Here is a 20,115-nt window from a genome sequence, read left to right as displayed (position 1 = left end):
CAGGTGGTTGCTAGGCAACACGAGGCAGCGCGGAGCTGGGCCGAGTTTCCTGGCAACGCTCCATGCCACGCAGAACTTAGGCTTAAACAGCTCCACTGTTAAAAGTGGCACGAGTAAATTTTTTTTTCCGCCACATTCCCTTTTTGTCCTCTTGCTCCACTACAGTACTCTGCTGCTTTCTTATCGGTCTTGAAAGTATGTTACGTTTGCTTGTGATAACGCTGCCCTAATTGGTTGAAATTTTGTTTGTAAATGCACTCTTGACTGATGTAAGAATACCAGTGTGCACAGTACAAGTCACATATAAAGAAGCCATTTTTGACCCAAATGGTGGCTCATTTAGCTTTTTCAAATGAGTTACAAATAGTTTGGTAAACTACGCACTCACAACCTACTTTCAGGCCAATAGTGAGGTTGCATTAACACAGGAACCTGTGCAGCAGGTTCCAATTGTAGGTCCCAAAATTAGAGTCAGAGGGAAGTACAGGCACAGTTTATCTCTCTGTATTTACAGTATTTCTTTTTGGCAAGACAGCAGGATGAATAATACAGTGCAACATGTTCAGGCTTCCGTGAAATCTGCCCTGTGTTATTGCTTCAAGGTATCCTGCACGACTTAGTTTCATGGGGCATTTGAACAAACAATACCCTGCTTGCTCCTCCCACTCTTCTCTTGTTGCAGCTTCCCAATGTCAATGTTTATATTGACAGTGCAGCAATCCGACACTCAGTTTCACTCCGATTCAGCATGCTATTTCATGTCTTTTTTCGGTAAGATGCACTTAACCAGTGTAACAAGTGAGCAAGTTGGCAGATGTGTCACATTTGAGTAGAACATTCGAGAAAAAGTAACAGCCTTCAAAGACTGCTCTTACTACAGAAGGAAAAACAATCCTGGGGAAGTTAAAGGAGGACTAGGATCTTCTAAGGCCTCCTCAAAAGGGTGTGATATTCAAGTTGTTGTTTGCTGTAAAAACCATGTTTAGATACTGTCAGACAGGAGTGTAGGCAGATGCAACGGGGGGGCTGCTGACAAAACTTCCAAAATGATGGCAGTTTTAATTATTCAACTTGGGAACTCTGGTTCCATGAGGGCATAACTCCTGCAGTGATTTCTAAGCACATACATACCTGTATGACTTATGTGCAGACCTTGCAAAACACTCTACCAACAATGTTCAGTTTGTCACTGGAAAAACTGTATGTAGGAATAATTTACTCCACATAAAATGTTGTACAAATCTGAGACAATACGCTTGACCTGTCTCCAGTGAATGTTATCACCTGAATCACAGTGTCCCTTCTGTGAAGTTAATTTTACACAAATGATGACTATTGCTTTCAGATTGTCAAAAACAAAATGAAAGGATAAACACAACTACAAATATCATATACAACAATATGTGATGTAGAACTTTGTAACTACGTCACATACTATCCACTGGGCAGAAACACATGTGACTGCCAAGGAGAATAACTGATCATTCAAACCATGTCGAACACCCTTAATCACGATGGCAATCTTCTGCCCATTTATGCTAAATGCCTTAATCATCGTCATGCGCTGTACATAAAAACCATGCACTGTGCCATTTTTCACTCATTGTGAACAAAGCTCCTTTGGGGGAGCTGAAACCTTAAAACAATTTTAAATCCTTTCTTCGGATGTACTCCTCCCTTCTTTAGAAAAAAAAATCACCATCAACATTGTCCTCTAGCAGATGGGATGTTCAACAACACTGCTGGAAGTTTATGATTATAAAAAATGCTGCATATGAAAAAGAATGCAAAGATAAACAAGCACTCAACACATACACACAAAACTCTTGCTTAGATATGTCAAACTCTGATGACTACTACGAGATGTTCACAACAGATGAATGCTAAAGTAAAAGTTGGCTCTGATGATCACATGAAAAAAAGAATGGAAAAGAAACAATGCTGAAAAGCAGATGAATGCTTACAGTTACAAACCTAAAAATCACAAGTAGCTGCCAATTTCTGTATCCTGTATGCCAGAATTAAAAAACGTATGGACAGGAAAGGCGCCTATAAAAACTGTGTTGACTGACCGGTGCCTTTTCCCATGGGCAGCTTTGCTGAGCCAAGCAATATGCGGTCTACACTTGCAACAGCACATACTGAAATAGCCCCCCACACCACATTTCAGTGATGAAGCCAAGCCTTCAACCTGCCTCCAAACAGAATGCACCAGGCAGATGGCGGGACAAAAAAAAAAAAAGCATGAGGAAAGTGAGGCTGTGGCTTTGCAGAGCCAGCCCCAACAGGAAACCCATAATGTGCTGCACAATGAAGTCCTGACTGAAGCAGACTGCACAGCTGCTGTGGCAATGTCCTTGTGATAGTTTGTTCTTGTTGCTTGAGAAAAATAACTGTCACAGCACCACAACGGCCAGCTATCCTTTGGAGAGATGCCTCCAGAGCACTGTCAGAAGCACAGTCAGAGACAGCACAGCTTGCTCTCGATCCAGGCGAAAAGATGAAGGTGCAGCATTGAACACCGGGCAGTAGGGGCACTGGTAGGAGCCACACACATGGCAGATGCTGAGTGCGTACAAGTTGTACACTTCAAACATAGTCTCATTGAACCGCTCTGAAAATAAAAGGAAGGCACGAAGTGCAATATAGTACAAGTAGAATACACAGAGAAAAGCAAGACACCTGATACAGAACAGTCACGTATCTTCAGTCAAATGAGGGGCACATTGAGTCTGTATTGAAAATAATAATAATAATAATAATAATAATAATAATAATAATAATAATAATAATAATAATAACTGACTTAAGTTTATCATACTGGAAATCAGTGCTAGTACTGTCAAACTTATAGAAGGGCCCCTCACCAGGCCCCGTCAGAAAATGTTTGTCATACACTAGAAGGTTTAAAGCAGTCTGGGAGGTATCCTACTGCAAGGATTTCTAAGTATGGTTTAGTAGCAGCCAAGACGGGAGCAAATGAAATCTTGCAAGGGGTCATGGTGTGAAGAGGCAAGCTACACTTGCTGCAGTAAAGGTCTCTCTCACTGTCTTGACCAGCACCTGCAAGTGACATTACTCCCCTGCCTACTGCCACATGGAAGCTGACAGCGCAAGTGATGTTTACATCACCACTCCTACTTTTTGTTTCTTTTTCCCACTCCTTCCTCTTTTTGTTCCCATGCACAATAAAAGCAGCAGTGTTGCATGCTCTACATTTGACAGGAATATCCAAGTTGTTCATGCTGCTACTGCTGAATGTGTGCAGCAGGCATGACACCTATGACACGGAAGTGTGTGAAACTATTTCTGATGGTAGGGTGAAGTGTCTTCTCTCGAGAAAAGGTCGTAGGCTTTCATTTGCATATATGGCAGTTTTTATGGCATATAGTGGTGCAATACCTTGCAGAAACAACCATCACTACATGATCTATACTCTGCGCTTGTCTGTTTGTGATGCCAAAACCTGGTGAGGGCCCCTTTAAAGGCATGGAGAAAAAAATGTAAGTGTACCCCATGAATTCTAGAGAATATCCAACTTAGGCAGAGAGTTTGGAGACAAATTGCGAGTTGCTGTTACTGTACTTGATTATGGCAATCATAACTAAGTATGTAAAGCCCAGTGCATTTTCATTGTGTACGCCAATCTGCATGAGTGCCCCTATAGAAGACGAGTTCTATACTCTAATTTACTTTTAACATAGTGCCCATGTATACAGGCAAAGCATAGTCAAATATTCTGAAAAATTGCTATAAAGTAATGAATATTAATGAACATTATATTTTGCCATATGTAGACTGTATTCCTGACGCAACACAATATGGTTGCTACGTAGTAATGTGTTTAATTAACCTTTTGGTTTAACACAAGTATTAAGTTGTGATAAATACTTTTACTGTACTATTGAATGATGAAATATCATCCTGACTGAAGATGGCCATTCTTGTAGCAACCGACAAAAGAATAATCTGTTACAAACGTTCACCTCTATGTGCACAAGTGCTGTTGAGTGCACATAAGGGGTGTGCAAATGGTAAATTTTGAGACCAAATTGAATATGAATCAAATAGGGCAGGAATGCACACCTATCTGCTTTCTCCTCCTACCATGCACGTCCATGCGTGGGCCATGCGCCGTATCTTGGAGGTAATAATCTCTGTGCAGCGAGTGCAAAGTGCGAGCTAGGACGTTTGGTACCTTGATGAGCATCGCATTCCTGCGCGTCTAGTGTTGGTGATCATGTAATCTCAAGTTTCTGAGTAATGGGGCGAAGCACTCACTTGCGTTGTGACAGCGAGTTTAAGGTCATCAACTGAGATCTGTTCATGCATGACTGAGCGCACGTGACACCGAAAAAACTACAAAACTTACTTCGTGTAGTGGTCTGTTTTATGTGACTTTTCTTCTAATTCTTCTTTGTTTTTTTGCTCAGAATGAATATCCATATTCTCTTACACTCTCGTTTTTTAATTTATGGGTGCTGGCTACGGGCAATAAGTGCGGCCAGCCATGGCGTCCAAGCATTACAGCATTGTGCGACATGACACATGCAAATTTCAGATGTCGTGAGCCACATCAATGCATTGCTCTCGGCGCGATCTGCACCACACGCGCTGGTGCTCATAGCCACGCTATTATGGCCCGACCTTCTCACAATTTGTTTATAAGTGCTTACTAAACATAGGTACTATCCATCAGGAATGCTATGAGAATTTGTGAAGTGGTTTATATTGCTGAAATTTTAAAATTTCGAATTAACGAAATTTGCGATTTAACAAAGTTTTTTGCTGCAAGTACAACTTCGTTATATTGAGGTTCGACTGTATTTGCAACAGTACTGCACAACTTTTTAGATGCCCGTACGATGTTGAAAAGACAGAAGGAAAGCTCCTAAACTTATATACTGTGCCAGCAAGTTTTTCTACACTTTTTTTTCTTTTATTTACTTTAGTACTGTTCTAAGCCATCACAACTTCTGAATGTGTACATCTGGTTATGCCATACACCAATGACCCCGTGGTCTTATTTATAATTATACAAGTTTGTCCATGGTTATCCACAGAGTATTTATTTATTTGTTTACTTATTTGTGAGACCCTCAAGGTACACAGTTGTACACTGCAGATGGGAAGGGCGAGAATACATTGCAAGAGTAAAAAATACAGGATTACAGTGTTATTTATCTACAGAGGAACACTGTTTGAGTTTGCCGAATAACGTGATGGAACTTGACTGGGCAGAGTGATGAAGGCTACTGCTTCAAGCACTGTCACATTTTGGTCTAAAATGGCTTAACAAATGTAGGCAAGGTCACAGTTGACACTTTTTCCATGTCTCCGAAATACTTCTGATGTTTAAATGTCAACCAAAACTTTTTCTAATAATGCAATGCTCTGTGAATGTTGCTCTTCTGCAGTGTCCTTTCACAGAACTCATGTGTACATCTGCATAGTATGCTGCATGGAAAACAAAAATCTGAATTCACCTGAATTCAATAGCTTTTATAATCACTGGAGAGTTGGAACAGAGTGGGCCAAGTTTTCAAATTCAATTGAGTAAACCAGAAAGTGCACATTATTTGATAGGGCCATTATTATTGTAAGCCAATTGTGGTACAACCAAGAAGGAATAAGTACCTACCTGGTGCATAATAGTCATAGACACGAATTGAAATGAACCGTGTCATGTTGGCAACTGGGTACCAGCGTTGGGCAGTAAAGTTGACACAGATGGGCGATGTGTCAAGCTAGAAACAACAATAAAAAAAATTGATGAGTTCATGCACTTAGCCTTAAGGAAGCTAAAAGAAACAATCAAGCTTATGTTTTTGAAAGATACACACATAATCAAAGTAGATTTCAGCCTTCTTTTCTTCATAGCGAGCTTCCCGGAGGTTGCGTACGGCTCCAGACTGCACATATGCATCCAATGTCTGCTGCTGAATGTAGTAACCCGAAGGCAAGTTGACTTCAAGTACAGCCATACCACTCCTGGGGCTCTCTTCAGTACGAATCCAGCTGCAGCGAACAAGGTGCAACATTTGCTAACACATGGCAGCACTAGCACACAGGTGAAATATATTCACCATAACAAATATCTTAAAATTCAATCCTAAATCAAGCATTTGGTGCTACTGGAAATGCTTTATGTTATTCAAGCAGAAAGTTAATAGACATCCACCAAGATTCACAATGGTAAAGCATTTCTTCAGAACACTGTATTAATTTATTTGGTAGAAAAAAGTGCTTTACCAGTCAACAAACAGAAAAATCAAATTCCGTTTTTCTGGTGCTTATACTATGGTGCTGTGTCAAGAGCGTCGTGTCCAGGATTTGAAACTAATTTTACGTATTTGGGCGCTTTCTTGTGCAGTTCTCAAAGCTTGAAAGGTTCAGGTCTTGGTTCTTTTAGAATGCAATGTAATCCTTTTTTATCGATAAGAAATTTACTGGTTCTTGTGAAAACACTGCTGAAAGTGTAATTCACCAATTCTGCTTAAATACTAAGGAGATAGAATGTAAAAGCAGTACAGTAAAACCTTGTTAATACGCAGTTGGCAAGCAACGTGGATCGGGCACGCCGTTATATACAGACCATTTCTCAGCCTCAGTAAAGTTCTCCGAGCCCAACCCCTCGGTGACGTTCTCCAATTATGGTGCGCAGGTGCGCATTGATTGTTTTACCAGACCCGCCAGACAAGCTGGTTAGCCTGCTCTCGTGTGTTGCGCGAGGAAAGTGTGCGACATTTCCCTGATTCCACACTTGAATGCCCCGAAAAAGGAAGTCAATACCATGCACTAACCGTTTGGCATGCGTTGAGTGACTATGGCTTGAGCATTCAGCCAATACATTAGGTTCAATGGAGACAGGGCGGGGGGATTCATCGGGACTATACTTAAACCGGAATTACACTATAAGCAGGTACGCATTTACGAAGTTTTACTGTAGAAAATGACAGTGACGAGCTTGCCTTTGGCACGACCTAAATGAGACATGGGAGCTGTTCCTCCCATAGGAATACTGGCGAATGTTCAGCGCAAATGCAGGCACTGGCGGTGGTGTGACCAAATGCCTCCAAGTGTCTACATTGTACTCCATGTGCAGCTGGACAATGGCCAGACCGGTGCCTTGCGCTTTCACAATGATTACACCCCATGCATTGGGTATCTGCAAGAAAACAAGACAGTGAAGCCACATTTTTTTTTTTTAAATAGGATATAATACATCCATATTTTGTTAAATATACGAACTGTTACTCCTACAACAGAACCTTACCAATTGTGAAATATCTTGCAATAGATGAGGAGAATAGTTATTTCTACTTAAGAGCTGCTGAAAAGTCGATCATGAATGTATAGTTAACAGAACCGACTGTTTCAAGCTTTACAAACGTCAAAAGACCTTTTCCTGTACTGACAGCAATTACTTGGGGAATTCTTTGAATATTAGTGAGACATCTCCAAACCAAGCGAAAGTAACATTTCAAGTCTCAATAGTACTAGCAAAATGCAATTATATATTAATCATGTAGTAAGTTAGTCAGTCTATTAGGTTCTTGTATTATATGTGACTAGGGTAAATTGGAATCAGTATTCGACTACTCTTCACAAATAAACCTAATACTCTTATACCAATTGTCCACAAGAGAGCGCCTATATTGTTCCTAATAATTAAAAAAATTATAATTACACTATGTTCATAGCAGTCTTATTTTAAAAACAAATAAAAATGGGACAATTCTTATTCTACCTGTAAATTATACATATAGCACTGCAGCTTGTGCCACATGTCTAAACAAATGCTCAGGCATAGTGCCCAGATTTCCTCAGAAGAGTCTGAAAGGAATATACAAATATCCTATGTTGTGGTTTAATAAACTCTTTCTTTCGTCCTGACCTACTGCCTCCACTTAAACAAAGAAAAAGATTGTGTGATGTCAAATCAAGGTTAAAAAAATAAATTACAGGGTTTTATGTGCCAAAACTATGACCTGATTATGAGGCACGCCGTAGTGGGGGACTCTGGAAATTTGGACCACCTGGGGTTCTTTAACGTGTGCCTAAAGCTAAGTACACGGGTGTTTTTTCATTTCGCCGCAATCCAAATGTGGCTGCCGTGGCCGGGATTCGATCCCGCAACCTCATGCTTAGCAGCCCAACACCACAGCCACTAAGCAACCACAACGGGTTCAAATCAGAGTGTTGACCCTTCGTACATGGATGCCAGCTCAGCTCACTCACACATACTGAGCTGCTGCTCCATTTCAAGAGTCTTCACAAAAAGGAGTTACTGTCTGCTGTCATCTTGTGTTGTCTGCATGGCAGAAAAGTTCCTGGATCCTTTTGCTCATGATGAAATAAATGCAATAGATGCAAATGCAGTTATAGCTTCTGAAGTTATAAAAAATATAAAGTAACCACTAACTTTCCAAACCCATTGACACCCTAGTTTTCTTGTACAATGAGCAGCAAATGTTTTCGAAGCATGGATGGCACAATATATTTCTTTGTGCCTTTTCATTGCTAGGCTTGGGCTTCAGGCAAACAATGTACAGGGATGTATTAGATGTACCTCTTGTATAATCTATTTTGAAAGACATTAGTTGCTGAAATTTGTCATAATCTCTCTGGGATGAGTTGAGCAGTGAGCCAGCACATGACAGTCACCAGAAGACCCACATGCCCTGCAACATAATATGCAATCCCACATGTGCCAAAAATATGAGGAGCAAATTAGAAATATCACAAACATTCATACTAACTTGCAAATACGACTTTTCTTTCCTCAAATCATGTGCCGTAGTCAATAAAACGCTTGTCCCTTATTTCTGACATTATAAAAATATGAACCAAATTACAGCACTATTTCTAGTAGTGGCGCCACATGCATGCTTTGAATTTGTAGCACTGCCTTCATAGCCATTAAAAGTTGTTTGTAAATTAATACGAAACTCTCTTATGCTCAAATATGTTTTGCTCATTAGCGATTGAGACTGATGCTCTGAAACGTTTATTTCAAAAAATAATCACTGACATATTTATCCCCTTCTATGCACCCGCCATTAAGTGAACGGTGCTTGTGCCATCATTTATGCCAAGCCTGTAAAGCATGGGTGAAGCCATCTCTTGACATCATCTTGAAGATTACCTTCACTGCCTTAAGTGCACCCTGATTTTTGTCAAAGGATGCCTTTTCAGGTCCTTCTTTACTGTAGGTACAAAAATAAGTCGCAGGAGGTCAGGCTTGGACGGTGCAGGATCTTTATGATTCGGTAGCCAGAAATTGGGTCGATGTATTGGCAACATGGGCACTTGTGTCGTCATAGTGCAGTTTGCACTTCTGCATGAGTTTTGGTATTAATAGGGTGTGTTCACTCATCAATGTCTCCATAATACTTCTGTAGCATTCAGTGCTATTTACTGTCTGGCCATAAGGAACCGAGTGGGTGTACACCATTCCCTTGTGGTTGAAAAATGCGACAACCTCATCTTGTTGGCTGATCTTTGCCTTCTAGCCTATTATGGGCGAAGCTGTCCCTTTTCTACCTAGCGAGTGCTTTGGCATCTTACCTCTGGGTCATATATAAGTACATACAGGTCTCATTCAAAGTAATAGTGGTTATCCACCAATCTTAACTCCTCAATGCGCTACTTCCTGTCCAGGCAGACATTTACACAATTTTCTTGTCAGACTAGAGTAAGCAGGTGAGTGGTCCATCATGCACAAACTCCAGACAAATAAACATGTTCTTTTCAAAATTTCATGGGTGCTTCATACTAAAGCCTGAAGGTAGTGGGTGTACTGTTAAACAGCAAAACATCCATTGGCTTTGATCATGAGCGCTGATGTGTTGATGGTTTTCTTGAGCTACTGAAAACTGGTTCCACTGGATATAACATCCCCACCAAATGCACGACTTGAATCAGCATAAGTAAATATGAGCTTGGTTGCTCACAAGATAGCCATGGCTCACAACCTGAACAACTAAAGGCAACGAAGTACTATCTAGTGTTCAAATGAATAGTGCTACTGCTGTGTTTGAGAGAAAGTGATGTGTCTTCTCGTGGATATTAATTGAATAGCAACATTACCAGCGAACATCTGACAATGGCACATTAAGTATGCAGCATTAGACCCAGTCTTAGTTTCTATTGAGCATCCACTGTATTTCAGGGATCTCTTAAACCTATTGGATTGAAACATCTGTTGAACTGACAGTCTATTGGTACTGATCAGCAAGTGGACTATGAATTCTGCTGAAATTTTCATGAGAGCATGAAAATAGATGAGTCGTTGTGGTGTGGTGGTCTATAAATGCCTCTGTAACATTAAAAAAAAATAACTGCCGCGAGAATTGTTGAAATAGCGCATGCAAAAAATTTGCATACACTAAAAGCAGCAGTACCAATGTTCACATGTGCAGAATGCAATGGGAATCGTTGCAGGTTACATACACAGCATACCTTCTGGATTTAAAGCTGCGCTTTACGTGGCTTGTGTAGCTAACTACAACACGAAAGTGCCCAAGCCATCTGCTTTGATCAAAGTTTACCCTTTCTACTCGTTGCTGCGACAGAAATAAATAAATGGTAACAAAAGCTCTCGCACAGCCTTATTTCACTTCGAGGACAAACTATTAAACATATGTTGTCACCGTTATGGAGATAAGTTGCCCCTTTTGATGCTAATAGACCTAACAAAAGATTCCATCATTGCTGCAGAAAGTGCTTGATTTCCATTTATAAGACAGCACCACAGCATTTATCATTGGCCATGGTTCAGTAATGCCTGAACACTCCACTAAAAGCCTCCTTGAGGACATGCCTGTCCAGAGCCACTTTATGTGCAATTACACAAATGGTCATAACACTATGTCAAAACATTTCTTTCCTGCCCTCGTGTTAAAGGCCAGAAACACACATCTGATTGTTTATGAAAAATGAAATCAGATACAAGTGTTCCACACTGTTCAACTGTTAAGCATTGCAAAGTGCCTAATTTTCTCACTAGGATTGAGTACAATAAGGAAGGAGGTGCAACCCGTACCACTGCTGTTCTTGGGAGATTTGGCAGTGTTGCAACTTAATGACGCGTTGCATTAACATCACATGTGCCATTTTGAAGGGAGCTATACATGTGCCACACTGCAGGTCCTCCCCAGCCTTCACTATAACATGCTTACTCACTCAAAACCTTTCGCTTTAGCTCAACAAATATACCCACAAAAGCAGGTCCCAGGTAAACTAATAAAAACTTACAGACAGTGTCTGCAACTTGGACAAGTTTTCCTGCCCAATGTGAAGCTCTCGTGTGAAGCCTGGTGTTGAAGGGGCCTCTACAGTGACTTTGATGTCAGTGACATCACGTGAGCGAGACTGGATCGAAAACTCTGTCAGAGCTTGCATGGCCAAAAGTGTGTCCTGAAAAAGGCAAAAACTACAGTTCATAACTGCAAACTTGTTAAAAATTAGAGAAGCAACTCAGTGCGCCCGTAACACTGCCACTTGAAAATGGCCACCCTTACAGTGATAGCATTTGGAAATACAGTCAACTTCTGTTAATTCGACCCCAACAGGAACAACGAAATTAATTGAATTATCCAATCAGTTGAATAATATGCAGGAAAAATGCCAATACCCACCACTGATTCATTGGAGCCAAAAAACATGCACTCGCCAAGAATAAAATAAAATAAAGATTATTTTTATTTTATTCTTGGCGAGTGCACATTTTTTGGCACCAATATGTTTCCTCGCCAGACGAGTTTTCGTCGAACACTTGACCACAGATTCATTTGCCTGTATTTGCCAGATTCTAACATGCCCCTGAATCAAATGGGCGACCATGTTCTATTTGTACAAAGTAGAAGAATATCGTAGAAATGACATTAAAGCTCCTAAACAAAGCAGAGATATAACACACACACAATATTTTAGAAAAAAATTAAGACTAGGTTGCACAATGGTGGCCAAAGTCTTCTAAAATTTGGTTCGCCGCAATACATCCGTGTTATGCGGTAAAGCATACAAACGACGTGAACGTGGTCTTTGTTCATCTGATTGCATCATGCAGGCAATTTTCGACCTTTTGTGTGTGTGTGTGTGTGTGTGTGTGTGTGTGTGTGTGTGTGTGTGTGTGTGTGTGTGTGTGTGTGTGTGTGTGTGTGTGTGCACGTGCGTGCGTGCGTGGAGGCGGGGGAGAAAGAATGAAAAAAGAAAAGGTCTGCATTGAATTGGGCAAATACCGTAATCAGACATTGTGAGCTACGAAAATTGCTTGAAAATATTCCTAGGGCATGCTGAAAATAGGCGTTTCTGATGGAAGATAACGTCTGTTCAGCGCATTGACTGATCCCTAAGCTCCGCTGAGACAGACACTGTCACTAAAGGGGTTGCTATTGGGGTCACCATAGGAGTCAGGCGCATGCATGCTGACTGGCCAAGTTCGAATTATCTGGTGAAGACAAATTTTAGGATTGAAATAACAAAAGCTTGGGCCTATAGAAATGGATGGGCACCGGCTGGGACCTTTGGTTGGGATCGAATTAACCAAAAAGTCTAATTAACCAGAGTTAAATTAACAGAAGTCTACTGCAGCAACACTTCATCACTTCAGTATGCTTCCCTCCATTCACAGTAACAACAAAACTGTGTATGTAGTGAAACAGGCAAGAAATGGAAGGCAGAGTATTCTTTGTGTATGGTGTCACTTGCACCTTGCACTCACATTGCAACAAACCCAAGAGTCAGCATTCACAGCATTTACAAATAATGTGCCATCTGTGAGACTAGCCCAGATTATTTTTGTTGATTCAAGCTGCTGCTTCGTTTTTGTTTCATCAATGCACTTTATTTTCTGTGCATTGAGTCAGATGCTTCAGTGCTGAGCTGCTTTAAAATGCATAACTGGTGTGTAACATGCAAACTAGGAGTGTGAAAATTCTTACTTGAGTTGAGGCCCAACCACCATATGAGAGGCGCTGTGTATTCAGCCATTCCACAATCTCCTTCTGAACCACTGCCTGTCGTGCCACATGCACCAGTAGGCCATAGGCTGTGGTCTCCACATTGGATGCATCGTAAATGTAGGGAAGTCGGGGGTGCAGGTAAGGTTTGTTGTTTTCTATCACCACTGTAGGTGCGGGCAGTTCAGTACGAGACCAGTACCTCATGCCACCTGCAAACAAACACCAATACCTACACTTTGGGGGGAAAAGTTCTGGCACTACCCAGTCTACCGCAAACATAACATGTCGATTTTATTAGTGAAGTGCAAGCACATGCTAGGTTGAATAGTACTGCATAATCTGTATAAATATAGATTTCATTGAAAATAGCGAAAGTATAAAGTAGAGACACGCGCATGTGTACGTGTCTATCACAGGGTCACAGAAAGGAAAGCCTTAACTGCCATCCAAAACAGAAGTAGCTGGCCCAAATGTGTCTGCTTTGTAACGTTTGCTGTGTTTACTTGATGCCACATGTACAAATATGCCGCTTACCCTGTGAACCACCGAGATCCTATCAACATCCAAGTATGACCCATTAGCTCAGATCTCGACATAACATCTGAAGGATGTCCTACTAACATGTAATATTTCGCAAAATCAAGTAGCCGATGGCTTATTGATGTTGATTCTACATTAGAATTAGACTCTTTATGGACATCACATACTGATGTTGTAGAGATGTACACGCTGTGCCCCATCAGTTGGCTGCATTTTAAGTTTTCTTGGAAGATTTAAGATGTATCGGTTAGGAGTAGTACTTGAACTTTTGTAGTTAAATTTTTATACGACATGGATCTTCGAAAACACTAAATTCACTGAGCTTTATTGCGTATGAAATGCCATATGCACTGAATTTGGTACTTAAATTTTGCGGACATAAAAAGTGGAACCATAGGCTCAGGTTATACAATGAAGGCTGGTCGAAAATTTTCTGAGGATTTTTGTTCCATAATAAGACTTACAGGGCTGTCCCAGAAGTCCCTTTAGCACAACACAGAATGATTTTGTGCACTTATATCAAACTTATTACGATGGAGTCCCATCAGTAAAATTCACACATGCACAATGCCCATATGGATTGTGACGTCTTCTGTTGTATGGCAATGTGTGCAGTGAAGCCAAAATAAAGAACTTGAAAGCATGTGTGGTGACTGAATGCTTGTCTAGGAAAGTTGGGGCATTGAGCATACAATGTTTCTTTTATGGAGTGTTGGACTGGCATCACTCGTTGCGCACTGGCATTTTATAGGCAACTGTGAGTGCTCGGTGGCCCAAGATGGGCATTACAGGGTATGTGGGAAAGCCTGGCTCTACCTTTCTCTGGCTTCTTCCAGTAGCCCCACACCACTGTGGTTATAGTGTAAAAGCAAAAGAAATGCTAAATTCCTTAAACTTAAATATTAACTCTTCAGAGCTTTGGCTAAGTGAGTGCCTGTTGCACACACAGTCTCAAGTGAAAGTGCGTCATTGCGTAAGGGATGTAGCTGAGGATGCACCATGCCATTTTATTGTTCCACAAGTGTATATCAGCATTTTTACATTTCATCTAGCATAATAAAGCCTGCACAGCTTCTGAAACAATACTAGCAAATTTTTCACTTGCACCACCCTTTGATCGAGGGTGAGTGCCTGATCTTGAATTAGTTTTGTTTCATGATCCCGTTTTTTATGCAAGAACATTAACAGCCTACCACTATCTTTTTTTTTTGGAGGGGGGGGGGGGGGAGCACAAAAAAAACACGCTTTGGTGATATTTGGCCTGTGCTGTGTTCTCATCAGGTGGACTGGCTGCGAGGCAGCCACATGCATTGGAGCACCTTCCATTTTGTGCCATAACAGTGAACTATTATGTCTGCACTAGAGAATGGAGATTTTTTTCTTCACTTGATTCATTTTGTTTTTGGTCCCTTACACACAAGATTGTGTAAGCTATGTGCAGGCACTTTTTAGAACAATGAAAGATGACTGTCAGTCAGCACACCATGTTACTGATCTACCTTTTGTTTTGTTTGATCACTGCCATCCATATTAAATTTCTTCCTGGAGTGCAACTAAAGGTACTTAGGCAGAAATAAGCTGGAAATGTGCATGCAGCTCTCATGAATGAACACATACAAGTAACATGCACATACTTGTCTCCCTCATCTTTTCATCAAGGAGGTTGAAGGCCATTTCCCCATCAGCACTGTTGACCAATGTGAGTGCATATGCTACAATGGCCAACTCATAGGGGTCCTCCAACTTCTGGATGAGGTGCAGCATCCGCTCCAGGTACCGGGCAGCAGTGCCTCGAGCCGTGGATGCACGCGATCCGATCTCCTGCATGGCACAGGTCACGAAGGGCCACTGCTATGGACTGATCGTCATTAACGCAGACACCAAAGATGTACACTGCATGCACTTAACACGGATTTTGCCAACGTAAGCTGTACTCTACCATTTCTGACCCCTGAAAGGTACACACTGTTAGGAATGGCCGGCCAGGGTGGCAACGTGCCAGCTATTTCAGCCCGCTGCATGTGCTTTGACCGACCCGCAGTGACGGCGCCCTTCAGAGAACGAGCGAGGATGATAACGCTAACCGACCATCCGCCGCGTTTGGAGGATCGGTGACGACAGCACGGCTGACCACGTTTGGCGCCCCGTGCATTGTTGGTTAATTTGCCGGGTCGTCATGGTCTCTCTGCGGCAGGGGGAGCCTTCCCGGCAAAAAGGTGCTTTGCGGTACGGGGGCCCCAGGATTCGTCACAGTCTGCTGACACACATGGCGACTACAGGAAAAAGGCAGCTCTGGAATTTAGCGGCCCCGGCTGGGGTCGGGCGTGACCAGCTGACTACGGGGACGCCAGACAATGGATATCACGACGACTGCGCTGCAAAGGTCGTCTGCCCTCGAGAGAGCACTGAAACCTGTGCGGCACTTGTCTGTGAGCCCTCCTTCTCCAAAAAAGCGTGTAGTCTGTGATGACGTTGAACCATGACGTCGAACTAAGTGCTTATAAGCAGCGATTGTTGGCTGCTAGAGTGTGCTCGTTGTCGTGCTCGAAATGTACTCGTGAGCTGTGTGCTTGTTTGCTGTATGCTTTGTCTTGTGAGCTCCATTTGGGAGTCACGCTAGACTGTCTATGTATGTCTTGTTTAAACTGTAAATAATGTAAATAAACCCTGTTCACCTAGTTCCTCCCAAGTTCCTCTCTACGACCTTCAATTCCTTCAAATGGTGGCAGCAGCGAGATCGTCCGACAACTCTTACATTTGGTTGACAGCGGTGGGATCGTCCGACGAATCTAATAACACTCAAAAGAAAAGAATGAAGTTTAGCTGAATAAGTAAATTATCCTTCTGTACAACTGAAAAGTCAACTCTTACCATAATACAAGGCCTAGGAAGAAAAAAAGAAATGAAAGAAAAGCCATAAAAATAGATGCATAAAAACTTGTGCATCAGTCACCACTATTACTTGCCATCTACCATTGGAACAAATTGAAAGCTGAAATTGCTTACGAGAACAATCACGATGCTTTTATTTAATAAACTGAAGTGCCACATGCATACTGATACATAAAAGCCTTTCAACAACCTCTATTCTTATCTTGTTTCAATTTTGTATTTGTATAGCTCAATTATGTATTCGTAATCTTGTGTTTTGTGAGGCATTTCATCCTTTTTACTTGCGGTACTATGTATAACGTTCATTCATTGCTAGCTTTTTCAACCCTGCTATGAAATGCTTGTTAACGGGGTTTAAGGCTACATGAATTGAACGGGGGAGGGGGGGGGGTGATGCCGTCTTGAAGTTCCCATACCACCTTGATGCGACGTCATGGTTGACCGCATCTGCTCGGACTGCCTAATTATTGGTAAAGATGGACTATATTGCATTCTAAAGTGATGTCAAATTGATGTGCCGAGTTTTGGTGCGAAACTTTAAAAATTGAAGTTTAGCCTTCATTTTCTTTTCTAGTAATCAACCGTTTATCGTGACATCAATGAAAATAGCATTTTGAAAAGGCTGATCAGTCTAAACTGATTTAGTGTTTCTCTTCAGCATCCCTTCAGCAGATAATCAAAGGTTTGATAGGTGAGCAACTTACGCCTCTGATATCCCTAACTTCGGCCAGTGTGATGAGCACGTGGGCGGTTAGAGACACATTGCGAAACCGCACCGGGTCTTCTGGCCTCTCAGACTGAAATTGGAAACACAGTGTGCAATAAAAAGTAATACCATCAGATTAAAAGAAATTATGAGGCTAAAATAAGAAACAATAAACATACGGGAAGAGACATCTTGCGATCGTACGCATAAAATGATGTCTCGTGGAAGGAACCCTCGGGCGACTGCCTGTCCAGTAGCCAAGCAATGGCTTTTTGAATGACAGAGGGGTCAATGTACAAGAACTGCTCCCATTCTTGAAATGTTGCCTTGTGAAATACTCGTGCACAAAATGCTGTCAGCCTGTCAAAGAAAGTGGAGATTGCAATACCAACATTCTTTCTATGCATGACAACTTAGTCATACATTGCTAACATGGCTGTGACAGCTGCAATGCATAAACAACTTTGAAGCATTGGTAAATTAATTATCAAATATAATAAACACATACCAAACACTTGGTTGACTGTGCCATCGAAACACCTGGAAGCTTCCATCATCATTCTGATAGGTCAGCTGCCTCTGGTATCCTGCGTTGAAAGTTTTTCCCATCTTCTTTTTAGCATTTTAGAAATCATAGGAAGCTTGTCATACAATGACCTACCGAGATTCAGATACTTGAACGCCTGCCTCTCCAGGTGCATATCACGTTGGTTTGTTAATCGCAGGTACAGCAACGTATACAGATTTGCAGCAAAGCTGAACATGTTCTGCTCCCCACAGTAGAAAGGCTTTGACAACAGGCTGCTGGCATTGACAGGCATTGTAGGGAATGCTGGCCCAACTACATCACCTGAAAGGTAATCTATTGTAAATGCACAGAGCACATTTGCTATAGTACTAAGCAAAAACAATGTAATCCTGCTACTATTTATGAAAAGCAATCAGCATGTAGTTGGCTTCAGTGAAGTTTTTCTAGGTGTGTACCCATTTACAGCAAATCAGCTTTGTAGGGGTTGGCTTACTTTTACAAATGTGACTGTACATGGTTGTACTGGCATGACAGGGTGTTGCTTCCTGGAAATATCATAGAGAGTCTAGAAAAGCACGGCACTTTGTAGAGTTACACGTTAAGCAATCCCTTCATCTTGCATCAGGCAGATTTAACCCTTTCGCTGTCACGGACGTACCGGTACGTCATCGCGCTTCCCCCCCGCAGTGTCACTGACTTACCGGTACGTTCTCTATCGTGCATTCAAAATTTCACGCCTGAGCGCAAAGCTGGCGCTCCTGGATTGGCCACGCCATCTGTTGACTCTTTCTACAAGTTCGTATATTCGCCCCGATCTGTGTGAATCCATCTATTGAAGAGTACGGTGCGACTGCCACTCCCCACTTTCTCTTTGCTGAGTGGCGCGGTGGCTCCGCGTTCGCTGGATCATGCGTCGCGCGCGTGTGGTTATGGGTTCAAGGGTTGTTCTGCCATCTCCACCGGTTTGAAGGTTTTTATTTTTCTTCTGTTGGTGTGTCTGCTACAGTGCGCCAAGTTCAGGCGCACGTGCCGTTGCCTCTCCGAAAAGAGTGACTCGATTGCTTCTTTCGCTTTCTCGCCGCACCCTCGCTTCCGACTTGCAGCAGTAAACGTAAAGCCCTTCGAACTTTGTTTTAGCCTTTTTCTATCTCCCTCCGTCTTCTTGATCACGCAACGTCCCATTTCTCTCCGTTGTGTGGGCAACTGAAAGCGCATCCTCCCTGCGCGCGGTTACTTTCGGATGGCTGAGCGCGCGCGGGACCTTCGTCTGCTCTTTGGAGCGGTGGCTCAATTCAGATTCAGAATACGAGCCGAGCTCGCATTCGGACTCGGACAGAGTCGCATGCGAGGAAGAGGGTTCCGCATCGTCAGATTCGGATGTTGAATGGATTTTATAGTCAGGCTGATGATGATGATGTTTACTAACAACAGCTGCAGAAAACTGAAATGTGCATATTGCATTGACTATGTTATTTGTATACCAATCATACTCAAAAATAAATTGCTATGTTCATTCCCTGTTATGCTTGTTCCCTGAAACCAAGCCGACACTGGGGGTGCGTCACGGCCAGAAAGGTCCGACAGCGAAAGGGTTAAAGGTAAACGTTGCTGAATCAATTTTATTACTCAAGTATAAGTCTTCCATGACAACTTTCTCATTTCTCTCTCTCTTTTTTACAAGCTTCTTGTCTGTTTTATTCGCGAACTTTCCGTTTGTTTCAAAAGACACAGCAGAAAAAACTAAATTATTCATTATTTTATTTGTCCTAAATGAGAAGTTGCCTATATGAGGTTTCCAGTGACAATGTGCTCAAAGCACTGCACTTACCGACTACAGACAAAGTGGCCCTGTTACTGCCGAACACATACAAGCGATCCTGCCGAAAGGGCAAGATGGGTGTTTCAGTGATGTTAGTGTCCAGGTACTTGATTAAGTAGGCGCCCTGAGTCAAATCCAGGATTAAGGAGGTGTGCCGATGTTGAGGGATGCCATCAGGCTGAAAGAAAGAGAAACCAGTACCCAGACCACTTGTGAATAACACACATGTTCACTTATGGCAAGTCAAAAAGATGAAGAGCTCACCTCAACCAGAAGAGAACGCGTCACCGTGTCTTTTGCAATCTGAGTCTTTGCAAGCACAGTGACTTCAATTGTCCCGGTGCGCACTGCTACTATAGGCATATATACAACTGCAGATTTTCCAGGCTTGATCTGAAAGAGGATTTACTTTTAATTCTGCCAATGCATATATTCTGCAGTCATACCATACTTCCTCATGTAAGGCCCGCACTTTTTACAAATTTTTTTACATGGTGTGGGCCATACATGAGGCAGGCTTATGGCCACTCACTGAAGCCTTAAACTATGCTCGGACTGCTATGCAGATTAACGCAACCTTTTCTTGGTTTGTAGAGTGAAGCGACACAGACGAACACTAGAAGAAGACAGGACGAGTGCTATGTAGAGGAACTTTTCTATT

General features: G+C 42.1%; 1 protein-coding gene across 1 annotated transcript in view; it reads right to left on the bottom strand.

Moving 5' to 3' along the window:
• Positions 1 to 478: 478 nt before the first annotated feature.
• Mcr (macroglobulin complement-related) overlaps positions 479 to 20,115 on the bottom strand; it is a 169,903-nt gene continuing 150,266 nt past the window's right edge. Inside the window, exons 23-35 of the mRNA XM_050193713.2 lie at positions 19,719 to 19,847; positions 19,464 to 19,632; positions 17,768 to 17,956; positions 17,615 to 17,693; positions 17,286 to 17,466; positions 17,105 to 17,197; positions 15,143 to 15,329; positions 12,948 to 13,177; positions 11,260 to 11,421; positions 6,972 to 7,168; positions 5,844 to 6,018; positions 5,642 to 5,747; positions 479 to 2,614 (exon numbers count right to left, since the gene is read on the bottom strand). Coding sequence (XP_050049670.2) covers positions 2,418 to 2,614; positions 5,642 to 5,747; positions 5,844 to 6,018; positions 6,972 to 7,168; positions 11,260 to 11,421; positions 12,948 to 13,177; positions 15,143 to 15,329; positions 17,105 to 17,197; positions 17,286 to 17,466; positions 17,615 to 17,693; positions 17,768 to 17,956; positions 19,464 to 19,632; positions 19,719 to 19,847 — 2,094 coding nt within the window. The 3' untranslated portion in view covers positions 479 to 2,417. The remainder of the gene's footprint in view (positions 2,615 to 5,641; positions 5,748 to 5,843; positions 6,019 to 6,971; positions 7,169 to 11,259; positions 11,422 to 12,947; positions 13,178 to 15,142; positions 15,330 to 17,104; positions 17,198 to 17,285; positions 17,467 to 17,614; positions 17,694 to 17,767; positions 17,957 to 19,463; positions 19,633 to 19,718; positions 19,848 to 20,115) is intronic.

The sequence above is a fragment of the Dermacentor andersoni genome, chromosome 1, assembly GCF_023375885.2.
Source record: "Dermacentor andersoni chromosome 1, qqDerAnde1_hic_scaffold, whole genome shotgun sequence".
Lineage (NCBI taxonomy): Eukaryota > Metazoa > Arthropoda > Arachnida > Ixodida > Ixodidae > Dermacentor > Dermacentor andersoni.
Note: the sequence above shows the minus strand (reverse complement) of the source record. Positions and strands in the feature narration are given on the sequence as shown.